The sequence below is a fragment of the Podarcis pityusensis genome (assembly GCF_964106645.2).
Source record: "Podarcis pityusensis genome assembly, chromosome: 9".
NCBI lineage: Eukaryota > Metazoa > Chordata > Lepidosauria > Squamata > Lacertidae > Podarcis > Podarcis pityusensis.
In genome coordinates this window covers 15481383-15497403 of record NC_138034.1, presented here as the reverse complement: position 1 = coordinate 15497403, position 16021 = coordinate 15481383, and the positions used below count along the sequence as shown (strand labels likewise).

Genomic DNA, 16021 nt, shown 5'->3' with positions numbered 1-16021 from the left:
TCTAGGTTTGTAAAGTGACAGCCACAGCCTAAACTGATTTAGGATTGCTGTTTTAATCAGCAGTTTCTGGCACACCAAAATCCAAGAAGTAAAGGAGGGTATTCACAGAACTGTAGAGCTGAACAGGACGCCGAGGGTCATAACCAGTACTTTTTTTCTAAAAAAAATAAAATGTTTAGGGGTACTCTTATTTTCCTACTCATATTGAACTACTGCCCCTCAATGAGGCCAAACTTAGATTCACAAAATATTTAGGGTTATGCGTCCTCCTGGGTTCCCTCCCAGGAAAAAAAGTTCCTATATCTAAAAGAACATTGTCCCCACGTCAAATATTTAATATGCATTGATTACCTCTTGTAATAACTCAGGTTAAAACGAATATAAACAACATGCAATATTGGTTAAGTTTATTGAAAAACAGATGCAGTTAACAAGGAAATAAAGGACCCACGCAGAGGAGGTCGGAAGTCATCAGGAGGAGAAGAAACTAACTTTATTGTTTCCTTTTCGAGATACATTGTGCTTTTTGCTATTGGTGGTGGTCTGCTTGTAATGCTTTGGTGTTTTGGTGTTGCAAGTGCATTGGATGTATTGTTTATAAACCAATAAAGATTAAATTGAAAATAATAATAATAATTTAGTCAAGTTCACCTACTCCGCGTTAGAAAGTTTCTCCCTTCACCTTAAGGGAGGGGGAAAAACTTCACCTGTTGAATTTCTGCTTGGTATTCTAGGCAGAAATTCTGCTGGAACAACAGAAGCAGGGCCAGCAAGAAAGTGGCAGGACAAGCACACTTTCTGCGGCTTGCAAAACCTCCGCTTCCTCCTGCTTCCTCCCTCCGCCGCCGAACGAGACCGCCCCACGGAGGAGCCGCCGCTGCCGCCGCCTCTCCGGGCCCTGCGCGCAGGAGAGCGCCCTGGCGACGCTGCAGCCTTTGCACTTCCAGTCCGGCTGCTCCAGGTGCCTCTTCCGCCTTCACCTGCCTGCCTGCCTGCGTGCCTGGCCAGCTAGCCCTTTGCAGGAGCGCCTCTCCAAGCCCAGCTAGCAAATCAGCAGGAAGGAGTGGCGGAGAGAAGGAAAAGAAAAGAGAAAGCGAGCGTAAAGTTCAGCTCCTTGCTTCCTGCCGGATCCGAATTCTTGGGGTAAGTTTGCAAAAAAGGGGCGGGTGGACTTGGGTTAAAAAGAAAGAAAAAGGGGGAAATGAAAAACAAAAAAACACAGCCAGGTTGTTCTGGCAACGAGTCGTCGTTTCCCCCCCCCCCCCCATGTTTGGGGAGTTTTGTTGGAATCCGATCTACTTCCTTAACCTCTGTCCCGGGAAATGCTGACTTGCGTTTAACCCGTGGGATTGCCGCAGAGGAAAACGTACACTTAATCCCTCCGTTTCTCGTTTACATTCTAACGTTTCCATTGGAGGGTCTGAAAAGTCGCTCACTTTAACGAGACGAATGCCACAAGTAATGAGAAGCGGCAGCTTGTTTACAGTGATGTTGCAGATGGTCTCATTTAGGGCACGGCTGAGGGATTCAGTCAACTTTGCGGTGCGGAATTGCAAAACTATTAGTGTTAAATGAGCCATAGATTAGCAGCCATTGGGCAATATAGGAAATTTAGATTTCTACATAAAAATCTGGATTTTCCCCTCAAAATTTGCACACACTAACGAGTCCTCTGTTTACTTTTATTAACTGTGCTTGGAGTATAGCTGCTTGATTTAGAGCGTTCAGGCTCTTTGCATACCTAATATCAGTACCTTTTACAACAAGCCTGTGAGGTAGCAAGGATGCTGTGATTATGCCTAAACTGTAGGGAAAAGCTGAAGGTTAAGAAAGCAGCTTGAGAGTTCATGGCTTAGTTCAAAGACACTCTAAAGCAAGATTTTACAATGATTTCTAGAACTGCTACCTTTTTGAAATATACTTTTATTGAGCCCCTTCATGTGTAGAATTTTCCACCCTACTTTTGGAAATCTAACAGATGAAGCTTTTCCTTATGTGAAGGTAAAGATAGAGGAACAGGGCAATTAAAATAAGTTGGCGGCTCCTGCTCCTGATATTTGCACGTTGGGCAGTGAGGTAACAACAAACAGAATTTGCAAGTTACAGCATGTCTCTCCAACCATCTTGGAGACTTGCTGCAATTGGTGTATCTGAAAGCTGAACACAGTTCTGCTCTGACTGGCTAATGGCGGCCTGGGCTTAATTTATTTTGTGGTTCTCCAGGGCTCAGCCATGGCATCTGCTTATGGCACTGCAAGAATACAGTATGGATATATGAAAGTGTTCTTGAGCATGTGCAGAGTGATATTTTTATTGAGTCCCCACATTGCTGTTTCTACATGCTATCTTTGGGGAGGGGAGGCTGTATTCTCAAAAAGCTTTTTACTTGTATGTGAATCTGTTGTACTGAGCAGTACCATTCATATGGGATATACCGGTAGGTACAGAGAGCTCAGCCTACAGTTTTGCTGCACACTGTGGCAGCACTTAAGCAATCTCCGCTCTTGAGATGAGTTGCTGCTTATTCACAGGGAGCTGACTCTTTAATTCTTGTTTGTTCCTCTTCAGGGATTAGTTTCCCTGGGATTTCTTTCAACATGTTGCCCCACTCAGAGGCCACACATATCAGCCCCCTTGACTTGTTTTGAAAGTCGGAGGAAATGCTTAACAGTGCAATCGTACACATGGCAGGTCTACTCTGAATAAAGTCCTATTGAGCTGAATGAGGCTTATTCCCAGGTAAGTAGGTAAAACTCCCATATCATTGTTGTAGGCAGCCTGTTCATTGAGAAATACATCTCAGTATTTAGCTTGCATCAACATGTGGTTGTTGTAAGCTCTTTCTCATGGGACAGATAAGACCTTTATTAATAAACACCTTGAATCAGGATGTGGGTGGTATATTTTGGGTTGCTGACAGGCCTGAGACCAATGGAGCAATCCCTTTGCAGATGTTCCTCTAGAGTTAAGTCCAGTCAAAGGTGACTATGGGGTTGTGATGCTCATCTTGCTTCAGGCCGAGGGAGCTGGTGTTTGTCCACAGACAGCTAGACTCCTCAGTCAACACATCTCAGACCCAACACATTGGGTCACTCTCTGGACTGATTGCCTAACTCCTTTTCTACTTCGTGTACTTGTCACATGGACATGGGAGTTAGTCATTGCCAGCATTTGAATGTCACCTGCATGACTAACCCATTCCCAGATAGTTGCCAACACTGTGATCAAGCGAGGACTGATAGAAGCCCAAGTGTTGCTTCACTCACTGATAGCTGTTGGCCCAAGGACTTGCGATGGGTGGTGGAGGGTGTTTCGTTGGGTGGTCTAAGGGCAGTGGAGCAGCTGTGTTAGGCAAAAGCAGGGTTTCCCAAACTTGGGTCTCCAGCGGTTCTTGAACTACAAATCCCTGACCACTGGTCCTGCTAGATAGGGATGTTAGGCATTGTAGTCCAAAAAGAGATGGCGACCCAAGTTTGGGAAACTGTGGAAGCAAGGGCCTTTCTTGGAGAGTTAAGCAAAGCAATATAAAGCTGCCTCATAAATAATAATAATAATAATAATAATAATAATAATAATAATTTATTTGTACCCAACCCATCTGGCTGGGTTTCCCAACAAAATATTAAAAACACAATAAAACATAAAACATTAAAAATCTCCCTAAACAAGGGCTGCCTTCAGATGTCTTCTAAAAGTCAGATAGTCAAATGCATGTTGCAGATTATCATAGAGAAATCTACCTTACTTTAATATAACATGGAATGAATGGTGGAATCTTAAGTCATTGCCCTTGTGTGGCTGACAAAAGTTTAATAATAATAATAATAATAATAATAATAATAATAATAATTTTTATTCTTTGTATCTCGCCCATCTGATTGGGTTGTCCCAGCAACTTTGGGCAGCTTCCAGCATATACAAAAACATAATACTGTGTGTACTTGCTCCGCTCCAGGGAACGGGCTGAAATGGAAGACCTTCCTATCCTTTCCCTCTTGCTTTTATTTTACGAAAATGGTGGTGGTCAGAGATAATGTGTGGTGGTACTGCTGGCATAGAGAGCACTGTGTTCCTCTTGTTTTTCTCAACATGAGAACTAGATAATGCACAATCACCAAGGAATCAGACTCGCAGGAGTATAGCAGGAGTTTCTAGCTGACGTCATCTGGGAGCATCTTCTGCATTCAAAAGTGATTGCCAATGGATGGCACATTCCAAAGCATAACTGACGCTGTTCCTTTTCTTTTTTAAAAAAAATTCTGATTGCTAACTTCACCTCATTGGCAAGGACCTTTCGACAGCCAGGTTTTAGCACCTCTTAGGAGCAGGCCTCAACTTGTTCATGGGAATAGGTGCAGGAACATAAATTGCAGCTTTGAAAGCTCCAAAACTGTATTGTTGTGTTTGAGGGCCCCTGAGCACATTTAAATGAAATCTAGCTTTCATCTGTGTTGAAAGACTTCTTCACTTTATAAGACTTTATGTTTCCCTTTTTCTTCTTCTCATGACTGTTGGATGTTGTTATCTCATGCTGCATCGCCTGTCATTGATAAACATTACAGTGGTATCTCAGGTTACATATGCTTCAGGTTACATACACTTCAGGTTACAGACTCCACTAACCCAGAAATAGTGCTGCAGGTTAAGAACTTTGCTTCAGGATGAGAACAGAAATCGTGCAGCAGTGGTGTGGCAGCAGCAGGAGGCCCCATTAGCTAAAGTGGTGCTTCAGGTTAAGAACAGTTTCAGGTTAAGTACGGCCCTCCGGAATGAATTAAGTACTTAACCCGAGGTATCACTGTATATTACTAGTTAAAGGTAAAGGTAAAGGGACTCCTGACCATTAGGTCCAGTTGTGGCCAACTCTGGGGTTGCGGAGCTCATGAGCTCATCTTGCTTTACTAGCCGAGGGAGCCAGTGTACAGCTTCCGAGTCATGTGGCCAGCATGACTGAGCCGCTTCTGGCGAACCAGAGCAGCACACAGAAACGCCATTTACCTTTCTGCTGGAGCGGTACCTTTGTTTGCCTGCCTGCGTATAATGGGAATTCCTATATATTGGGGGAACCCCACAACTGGAGAAGCACATTTCCCTGTGTTTTGAAGGACCATTGAACTTTTCTTCGAAGCTTCGCCTAAGACGAGACGGCGTCATTAGAAACTCTGCAAGCCGTACCGAAAGCTGTATAGCTGAGTTAATTTCAATCAGCAGCCTTCTTTCCACGACTTTCTAAAATCCATTATAAAAAGTAACGAGTAAGATGCCGGTTTGCTGAGCTTGAAAACGTGGGAAGGAGAATTAGTGCAGGCTGAATACTTGCTTTCTTCTTAGGGAGGGGCTGAGATGAAAAGAAGGCGGGTGTCATGGTTACCAATCAAATGACTCTGATTATCAGAGCTGGCAAATACGTTCTGCAAGCAATGTCCTAAACATTGTCAGGGGAATAAAAGACTCTTCAGTTACATGGGTGGGATGGTGTGAAATTGAGTTTGCCAGTAGGGCTGATAAAGTCATTCCTTTCCTGCACTAGTGCCAGAAACTCTAAACGCCTGTGTGTGTGTGTGTGTTAGAGGGGTGGAGCAGCAATCTTGCTGAGTAATGTTTTTAATGTTTCTTGGGTGGGTGTATGACAATCTCTGGCACCTATGCCTCATCCTCAGTGGAGACGCAGAGCTGGTTCACACATGCGCGTACAATATTTGGTGACTCAGAGCTGCTCCCTCCTTATAGGGCATTGTGTGGAAGGTGAATTCAGAGCATGTTCTGCATGTTGTGTTAGATTCATGATAGCTCATTTGCACATACATGTTGGTCCTTGATAGCACGTGTGTGTGCTGCCTAAGCTGCTTCATATGGCTGTCATCAGAGGCCAGCGTGTTAGACTAAGACTATGTATGTATGCCCAGCTTCACATTCTCACTCTGCCATGAAGCTCACTGGCTATTCTTGAGCCTCTATCTGCCTAATCTACCCCTCCCAGGGTTGCTGCGAGGATAATATAGCAGACCTTCCAAACGTCCCTATTTTCCAGGAAAAGTCCCGGATTTACAGAAGCCATCCCGGTTTCTGATTTGATCCTGGAATGTCCTGCTTTTCCTTATGACAGCCCTATTTTCAGCAGAGAAATGCTGGAAGGTATGGAGTTATAATGAAACATTAAACATAAAAGCCCCCCTTTGCTATACAAGGCTGCCTTCAGATTTCTTCTAAATGAGATAAGTAACTATACAACCTTTAGAAGACATCTGAAGGCAGCCCTATATACCAGGGAAGGGTTTTTTAAATAAAATGTTTAATGTTTTATTATGTTTTTATATCTGTTGGAAGCCTCCCAGAGTGGCTGGGGCATCCCAGTCAGATGAGCGGGGTATAAATAATAAAATTTTTGCTGTTGTTGTTGAAAAGGACATTCCTATTTTCAGTCCTTTTTTCTGGGGGTACGCATACCCCTAAACATTTTGTGAATCTTTGTACTTTTGTCCATTTACTGTTTTTATTTTTCACGATTTGAACTATAAAATGGTGATTTTCTTGAGTCAAAATGAAAGTACCCCTAATTTTTTTAAAAATAAATAGAAAAAAGACACTGCCTCTTTTCATTGGAGAAATGTTGGGAGGGTATGAAATAAGAGAATGAAATAACACCACCTTGAATTCCTTAGTGGAAAGCCAAGATATAAACATAATAAATAGCTTTGGTTTTTATTATATACACCTCATATTAAACTAGTGATGCCATTTCAGGCTTGGGATAAGATTCCTTGCAAACTCTGGGATATATTAAAGCTATGTTTCAAAGAAACAGTGTTTTATATTCTGGTTGCTTTTTCTGTATCCTAATAATCGGATATATAGATGCTGTTGAGGAATGAAATGAAAATGCAGTAAACCATTAAAAATAACTTGAACAATCAGAGCTCTATGCAAACACGACTGGTAGAGAAGCGCTGTTGCACAACCTAGTGATGATAAACCAGGATGCTTTGATGTTGTTAGCTACCCATCATCAGCTGATAATTTCAATCCTGTTGATAAACTTTCCTATGCTACATAACCTCTTCACCCTGGCAGTGTGCAACTTCATCATACACATATGATAATGTCTTGTGCAAGGCCTCTTTGCGTGATTCCTAGTTTAAAAAAAAAATTGAGGAAGGAGAGCTGTGCAGATACAGTTGGGTTCATATAAAACATATACAATCTTATATGTGCAGCCATGCCTTCAGGAGCTATCTATCTATTTATTAATTTAATTTAATTTTTAATTTATATACTGCCGTTGACCTGAGGATCACAGGAGAGTTTGCAGCATAAAATCACAAATATACACAACATAACAACAAACAAAATAATATCCCCACCTGCAATTTAAAAGCCCATAGATTGCTTAATCAGCCAAAGGTGTGGTAGAAGAGGAATGTTTTCGTCTGGTGCCTAAAGATGTGTATTGAAGGTGCCAGGTAAGCCTCTCTGGGGAGTTAGAGATGTCAGAGAATTCTAGTGGAAAATGGTCAATGTTCACTTATTCGTTTAATGTCCAGAGCAGAAATTAATTCATATATATATATATATATATATATGTGTGTGTGTGTGTGTGTGTGTGTGTGTGTGTTTTACATATAATTTTCAACAGTGATTAAACATACTTTTACATCTTATTCAAATTTTTGACTTCCATCAATCCTGTCCGAAAATTTTCCAATCTAATCTCTCAGTATGCATTTCTTATCTTCCCTATTACATTTCAAACTCATAACCAATATCTCTATCTTTTTCTACTTTGTAACACTTCGTATATTTCTCCTTACAAAACTTCTTGTAGTCCTACTAGCGTAATTTGTTGATTATAGTTGCTCTTCAAATAATTCATATACTACTTCCAATCTTCTGTAAATCTCTGGTCCCGCAGGTTTTGAATCTTTCCTGTCATTTTGTCCAATTCTGCATAGTTCATTAATTTCGTCTGCCATTCTTCTTTCGTCGGAATTTCTTCTTGTTTCCATTTCTGGGCTAACAATACTCTTGCCACAGTTGTTGCATATAAAAACATTTTAACATCTTGCCTATTAATGTCCTGACCCATAATACCAAGTAAAAATGCTTCTGGAGAAATTAATTCAGCGATTTCAATCGGTATTCGCTTTTGTTGTTTTCAGTTCTTCAAATTATATGAACTTGATTATGGTTCCCCACCCCCACCCCATGCATTCCATTTCCGTTACATTGGGAAATGAATGGTGTGGAATAACATGTTCATAATGCAATCAGCTATGTAAAATTCTGCCACAAATAATAAAGGTTATGCCCGAAGGTGCACTGTAGTGGAATGCAAACAGCACTGTGTGCAATGAACACAGGGCGAAATGGAAATCTTTGCTTTCTTGCGTCCTTATCAGGAGCCCACAAATATGGCTGCCAACATTGCCAAGGCAATGAAGAATATAATTCTAGCCATTGGGAGCTGAGGTGCAGCAAGTGGAAGCCATAGAATCTCCCCCTTTGAGCAGCACTTTCTCTCTTAGGCAGCTAAACTAGATAGCTAGGCTGGTCTCTGTGACTGTGATCTTCGGAAGCAGTGCTGCGTGGCTGCTTTTTGAACCCTCAATCAAGAATTTAAAAATCAGGGGTCAGCAAACTTTTTCAGCAGGGGGCCGGTCCACTGTCCCTCAGACCTTTTGGGGGGCCAGACTATATTTTGAAAAATAATAATAAATGAACAAATTCCTATGCCCCACAAATAACCCAGAGATGCATTTTAAATAGAAGGACACATTCGACTCATGTAAAAACATGCTGATTCCCAGACCGTCTGCAGGCTGGATTTAGAAGGCGATTGGGCCGGATCCGGCCCCCGGGCCTTAGTTTGCCTACCCATGTTTTAAATAATATATATGGGGGGGGGGGCAGAAGCAAGTATTTCAGGTACTTCCTAAAGACTTACGATGATATTGCTTCAATTACTACCTACCCTTCTGCAAACTGCTACAGGTTACGACCTGCCTCTTTTCCATAAAAGAGGGAAGCGATGCACAATAGGGCATTAAAGAAGTTGGTCATTACTGGGGAAGCTGTTTCTTAGTACCGAGTTAGCAAGAAACTTGGTGTTTAGTTTTTGCAGTCTGCATTGTGCCTGTAATCAAATCATGTGCTTGCACCCATGATTCCCAAGACTAAGATCGTAACTGGATCTTTCCCATGAAATAAATTTTTCTGATGATCAGGGACCTGCAAATGTTGGATTGGCTGTGATTGCTGCCAATGATCCTTTTTTCAAAGAATCACAGAACCATTCCTGCATTGCAGGGGGTTGGACTAGATGATCCTCGCGGTCCCTTCCAACTCTACAATTCTGCGATTCTGTGAGTCCGTGGCTGGTTGGACATAATATTTAAAGACCCAAAGTGCCCCATAGAGGTCACTCACATTCTTTCCCCATCCTCTCTCCCTTGTGCATTTTCTTCCGTTCTTGGTGGTAGCCACAGTGCAGTGTTATGACTTCACCAAGGTTTGCGTAGCCTCCAATATTTCTCTGATGAAAATAGGGATGTCCTAGGGACGCGGGTGGCGCTGTGGGTAAAACCTCAGTGCCTAGGGCTTGCCAATCGCATGGTCGGCGGTTCGAATCCCCGCGACGGGGTGAGCTTCCATTGCTGGGTCTCTGCTCCTGCCAACCTAGCAGTTCAAAAGCACGTCAAAGTGCAAGTAGATAAATAGGTACCGCTCCAGCGGGAAGGTAAACAGCGTTTCCGTGCGCTGCTCTGGTTCGCTAGAAGCGGCTTAGTCATGCTGGCCACATGACCCGGGAGCTGTACGCCGGCTCCCTTGGCCAATAAAGCGAGATGAGCGCTGCAACCCCAGAGTCGGTCACGACTGGACCTAATGGTCAGGGGTCCCCTTTACCCTTTAAGGAAAAGCAGGACATTGTAGGATCAAACAGAAACTGGGAGGGCTTCTGTAAATCGGCGACTGTCCCCGGAAAATAGGGAGACTTGGAGGGTCTGAGCTGGGCCGTCTTTAGCAGATGCAGTGCTGGGGTGCAAATATCCACTCAGTGCCCCCAAATTACCACGGATAGTGGGGGGGGGGAGCGAAGCTGTGCATTGCTAGCCATGGTGTGTGCGTGCGCACCTCTCCCTCATGCCACTCACTCTCCTCCCACGGAGGCTGGGGAAGGAAGCTGCGTGCCTACCAGCCATATAGTTGAAGGGGTGCAGCTGGTGGGTGTGCAGGGAAAGGGGAGGCCATTGGCAAAGCCGCGCAGCTCTCCCACTCGCTGGGGTGCCCCTGAGAAGCTGGCGCCCTGGCGTGCCGAACCACTAAGCCGTATGGGAAAGACGGCTCTGGGTCTGAGGTTGTAGTTGGCAGCAGTGTGCTGGGTGGGGAAGAGACAGGCAGCAGCAGCAGCGCCTTCTATGTGTCAGTGGCTCTACCACTTGCCAGGATCGGGATGGGTCAGGATGAAGTGGTAGCGAGTTTGGAGGAGATCTGGGGTGATCAGTGTGGGCCACGGATATCACCAACCTAGTCTTCCTCTGACCTTGGCTTCCAACAAAATATTAAAAATACAATAAAACATCAAACATTAAAAACTTCCCTAAACAGGGCTGCCTTCTGATGTCTTCTAAAAGTCAGATAGTTGCTTATTTCCTTGACATCTGATGGGAGGGCATTCCACAGCGGGCGCCACTACTGAGAAGGCCCTCTGCCTGGTTCCCTGTAACCTTGCTTCTCACAGTGAGGGAACCGCCAGAAGGCCCTCGGAGGTGGACCTCAGTGACTGGGCTGAACGATGGGGATGGAGACTCTCCTTCAGGTATACTGGACCGAGGCCGTTTAGGGCTTTAAAGGTCAGCACCAACACTTTGAATTGTGCTTGGAAACGTACTAGGAGCCAATGTAGGTCTTTCAAGACCGGTGTTATGTGGTCTCGGCGGCCACTCCCAGTCAGCAGTCTAGCTACTGCGGTCTAGCTGTTGTCTTTCTAACTAACTGAGAACTGGAAGAGGACCTCCACCCATTTACCACCTGGCACAGAGCCCCTTTTTTCTGTTCTCTTAATGGCCCATCACTCCAGCTGGCCTGGCTATTACAACAATGAAATCTGTGAACATACAGCTTACTTCCTCCCCCCCAACCCACAAACTGGTTTGGCACCCACAAATTCATAATAATATTAAGAGGAAGTGGAGTCAAGGGGAACAGGAAAGCCATATACAGCTCTTTTGGTTGCGTGAGCTTTTGCCTAGTTGCAACCTTCTATGAAATCTCCGAAAGACTCCCTCCCCACATCCCTAAGCATCTTGCCCTCCCTCCGTAATATATATTTGTTTAAGACTCGGCCTGTCGGAAGAAAAAGAGAACTCAGTTTCTTCCAATTTAGAAATGCTTGAAGAGGGTACCTCCTCACCCCAGGCAACCAGGCGAATGGTTAATTGCAAGCTTGTGTTCACTCCATTCTTGTTGTTTTCTATAATTGTGCAAGCTTTAGGGAGCCAACGTTAAGAGGAAAAGTAGCACATATCCGATATCTGTTTTTAAAATCTTCTGGCACAAAATAAAAGCCCAGATGCTTATTTGCTCTGTGATGATACGTACTCCACAACCAAAGCATTCAAAGGGCTTCAAGTTCTTTATTTATAGCAATAAAAAAGTGCTGAACTTGGACTATGAAGTACCTTTCTAATACATATATTCTTTTCCTCCCCACGCACTGTAGGATTTGAAGGTGTGTGTTGAATTTATACATGCTGTTCCTGCTCGTGGAAGACATTTCATTCTGTCCAGGGGGCTTAAAGAAGCATTTTGTCTCGCTTCTGAATATGTGTGGATAGCACTGTATGCTGTTTTGGAGCTCGGAAAGTGAGGAATGAAGTTGCCAGTATGTCATTCAGGGACACTGATGTGGATATAAAAGAATTCCTAGTGAGCATCAACCTGGGGCAATACTTTCAGAACTTCCAAGACTTCGGCTATAATGCTTTGCGAGACTGCGTGGGGATAAACAACAGTGTGCTCCAACAAATTGGAATAACTCCTACTGGGCACCGCAGAAGGGTTCTCAAGCAATTGGAGGTCATGTTTGCAAAAATGCTCGAAAAATCTGTGCCTGTTGAAAGCCAGAAAACTGATGATGCCGAAGAGTTGGGAAATAGCTGTTCGCAGCCATTTTGCTGCAGTTCCAGCACACACATCCTAAATCCAAACGGTGGTGAAACAAGCTGGATACCCAGTGAATGGGCAGATAAAGCTTGTGGCAGTAATTGCATGTATGAAGATAATAGCAGACTTTCAGACCATGAGTCATTAGAAGTCAAAGACAACGTGTCTTCAGGTTTGGATTCTCCTAGCTCATCCTGTCAGGACTTGAAATGCTCAACAGATGTTGCCTCTGTTCCGAGGAATGCAGTGAAAAATGTGATGTCCAAAAAGATACCCTTTTCACTCAGCGAAAAAGTGCACTCAGAAGCCATTGATTTTCAGCCAAGTAACACACCGGAAGAAACATCATTTCTGTCCTCTGGTTTTTCTTCATCTGAAATGAAGTCTGGCAGAGATGAGTGCTTGAAGTCTTTGGAACCAGAAAGCTTGTCCGATACTCCACCAGACTCCCCGCTCTTTGAGTTTAAAGGGGAAATGGTAGAGAACGATTTGTACCGCACTTGTACTCAGAATACAAAGGGAACTCCTAGGCCAACGCGCTCCTTCATGCTCAGGCACCGTCCTGTTCCCAAAATACCTGGCTCTTCCTCAGCGGCGAAGGCTTTGATGAGGTAAACTTTAATAAATTTCTATGTTTTGTGGTGCTTTTGGAGTGCTCAATGTGCTTTGTGTACACTGTTTCAGTAATCCTTACAATTCTTACAGGTTAGTCAGTTTTATTCCCCAGAGTGGCTGGGGAAACCCTGCCAGATGGGTGGGGTATTATTATTAATAATCTCTGTATTTCCAGACAGGGAGGCTGAGGCCTATGGTCATCCAATGAGTCCATGGCTGATTCAATATTTGAACCAGGAATTTTTTGCTTTGCAATTCAGTCTCTTGACTGAGCTCTTGAGTTGAAGAACAGGGATGGTGATGGGGCAAGTGTGGCTTATTGCAGAAATGTGGATAAACGTGTGAGAACGTAAGTAGGGTTGGGTTGCCATATTTCGAAAGTAAAATTTCTGATACCCACAAAGCTGTTGAGCTTTTTTCAGGAAGACCCCAAAACTATTGAGCTTCACCCTAAATAGTTTTAAGCTTTTGGAGCTATTTCCGCTGCTGACGCCATTCTTACGTCCGAAGACCAGGACATGTCAGGAGTTTTCCTGACGTATGGCAAGCCTAGGTATAAGGGAAGGGAGGCTTCAGTAACTATTAATATGTGCTCTTGAGCAACCACACCATCATCTGACAGAGGTTGTTCCACAGGGTGGGTGCCACTACCGAGAAGGTCCTCTGTAACCTCACTTCTCGCTGGTAGGGAACCGCCAGAATGCCCTCAGAGCTGGACCTCAGTGTCCGGGCTGAACGATGGGGGTGGAGACGCTCCTTCAAGTATACTGGGCCAAAGCTGTTTAGGACTTGAAAGGTCAGCACCAACACTTTGAATTGTGCTCAGAAACCTACTGGGATCCAATGTAGGTCTTTCAGGACCAGTGTTATATGGTCTCGGCAGCCACTCCCAGTCATCAGTCTAGCTGCCGCATTCTGTAGTTTAGTTGTAGTTTCCAGGTCACCTTCAAAGAGATGATGTGCTCTGACATCATCTCAGATATGTTTCCATGCCCATTCAGCAGCTGCCAGTGGCATGAAGTAGGGGAATGTGCAATGCTCATTGCAATAACTTCAGGATTTGGGAGCGGTTGAACTAGACATTTCAGAGGAGAAAACCAGAACTGCATTCAAACCATTTTTGTCAGCCGCTCTATTCACCTCTGCCCTGAAATAGGCAGCCCTCAACTTTGTGGTCATGATGCACAAGCCACAGAACTGTGGTCACCCTTTGTTTTTCAATTAATTGCATTAAATGCCATGCACAGACACTGAGATCTGTTAAGAGATGCAGACTGCTGAATTTGAAGCTAAGGTCTTTATACTTAATGCTGCTTAGATTCCTCCCCAAGCTCTGAAAAAGTTTAGTGTCCTTGTGTAGTGCACTTATCTAGTGTTCTTTCATGCCTCGATTTTTAAAAGAAATTTTCTATATTATTATTCTCCTTACATATGGCTAAGGGACAGAATCTCTCCCCACCTCCCTGAGACCTTTACCTGTCTTTGAAAATTGCCTCCAGCTTGTTAAGCACAGATTATAGAAGTCTGTGTGTCCTTAGAAATGTAAAGGAACTTCTGGGGATGTGGAACAGCGCAGCGGTGCTAAGCAGCGTGGCTGTGAATTCTACAGAGAGCTCATGTTTTGTCACCTCTTATTTAAAGTGTGCTGCAGAGATATTTTTTTTAAAAAATAAAAACAAATGTCCTCATTGAAATTTCAATACCAAATCTGTCATGCAGAGTAGCCGCACTGAGCAAATAACTCTGTGTTCCCCACTCCCACTTCTATTCTAGGTCCAGGATTGTATTGTTTAATTGGTGTCTTATTACTTAACAAAATATGTTACTTGCAATGCTGCATTCCAGCCGACTGTTACTTTGTAGCTTGAATGCCTTGGGAAGGTTACAGCGTTTGGGGATTTTTAGGTTAGAGAAAAGGCAAAGTGAAACAGGTGTATAAAAATATTTATGGAGAAAGTGGATCGAGAGAGATAAAAAAAGTCTTCCTTCTTGTCTCTCAGTACTAGAAGTTGGGGGACATCCTGGATGTTGAAAGACAGACAAAACAAAATACTTCTTCACAGCAACTCGCACAGAGTTGCTGTTGTGCTCAGTTTTTGCTTCCCATAGGCCTCTGTGAAAACAGGATGCTGGACTGGATAGTCTAGCACATGCATAGGCAAACTCAGCCCTCCAGATGTTTTGGGACTACAACTCCCATCATCCCTGACCACTGGTCCTGTTAGCTAGGGATGGTGGGAGTTATAGTCCCAAAACATCTGGAGGGCCGAGTTTGCCTATGCCTGGTCTAGCAGGTTCGGATGTGATCAATGTCTTAAATACCGTATTGGCCCAAATATAAGGCGCACCCACACCTTTAAAATTCAAGGCTTATTTGCGGGTGCGGCCTGCCTCCTGCCACTGCCACCCTGAATGGGGAGTGGCTGGCACCCTGCTCCCAAAGCCGGTGCCGGCGCCTGGCTCTGAGCACGCTGTGCGCCCGCCTCCCAACACTACTGCCTCCGGGCAATATCTCCCCAAGCCGGAGCGTGGGCAGGCTGCGTGCCACTGCCCCACTGCCCCAGGCTGCTCGGGGGGGGGAGGCGCACCGCTTTGCCAGTGGCCGCCCCCCCTTCCCCCTTCCTTATGGTGTCTCGGGGGAGGCTTGGAAGACGTGGTCGGGACGGGCGCCATTGTCCAGCACCCCAGATGGCCCTTGTGGGCAGCTGTTTCAGCAGCGATAACATAAGGTTGCAAATATAAGCCACACTTTAACTTTTCACAATAGGAGTTTGGGAAAAAAGTGCTGCTTGTATTTGGGTCAATATGGTGCTTCAGTTCATGTCCCCCCCCCCCCCCATTTGCAGAAGGAACCTTAAGACCTTTGAATGTGATGAATTTGTATTTGTTGCTCTCATAGAGTTTCCTGGTCTGAGAAACCTAATTGAGATAATATCAAAGTGACATGCTGCCTACATGATGACACTTATTTTGCAATTTTTGAAGACTTTTAAAAAAGCCTTTTAGTTTATGGGAATAGAGAAGGCCCACAGTTGATTCACTTGCACAACAGCTGTGAATAGGGCCAAATTTATACTTGCAGAAGGAACCTTAAGACCTGTGAATGTGATGAATTTTTTATTTGTTGCATACCAGTTTAGCTGTCCCAGACGCGGCTTGCCTTGCCTCCTCACGACTCTGGCCTTGATGAGGGAGCCTGTTGCTTCCCATTGCACCCTTCTAAAATCTGCACCCGGGTCCTGGGTCC

The 16021-nt window shown here is 44.3% G+C and overlaps 1 protein-coding gene across 3 annotated transcripts in view; it reads left to right on the top strand.

Annotated features, from left to right (window-relative positions):
- The first annotated feature begins 910 nt into the window (after positions 1-910).
- ARAP2 (ArfGAP with RhoGAP domain, ankyrin repeat and PH domain 2) overlaps positions 911-16021 on the top strand; it is a 136802-nt gene continuing 121691 nt past the window's right edge. Inside the window, exons 1-3 of one of the 3 annotated variants that reach the window (XM_081019780.1) lie at positions 912-1143; positions 2569-2739; positions 11717-12770. In XM_081019780.1, the coding sequence (XP_080875906.1) occupies positions 11881-12770 (890 nt within the window). In that variant the 5' untranslated portion in view covers positions 912-1143; positions 2569-2739; positions 11717-11880. Of the gene's footprint in view, positions 1144-2568; positions 2740-11716; positions 12771-16021 lie in introns of all 3 variants that reach the window. The other 2 variants (XM_081019781.1, XM_081019779.1) reach the window with 2 other exon arrangements.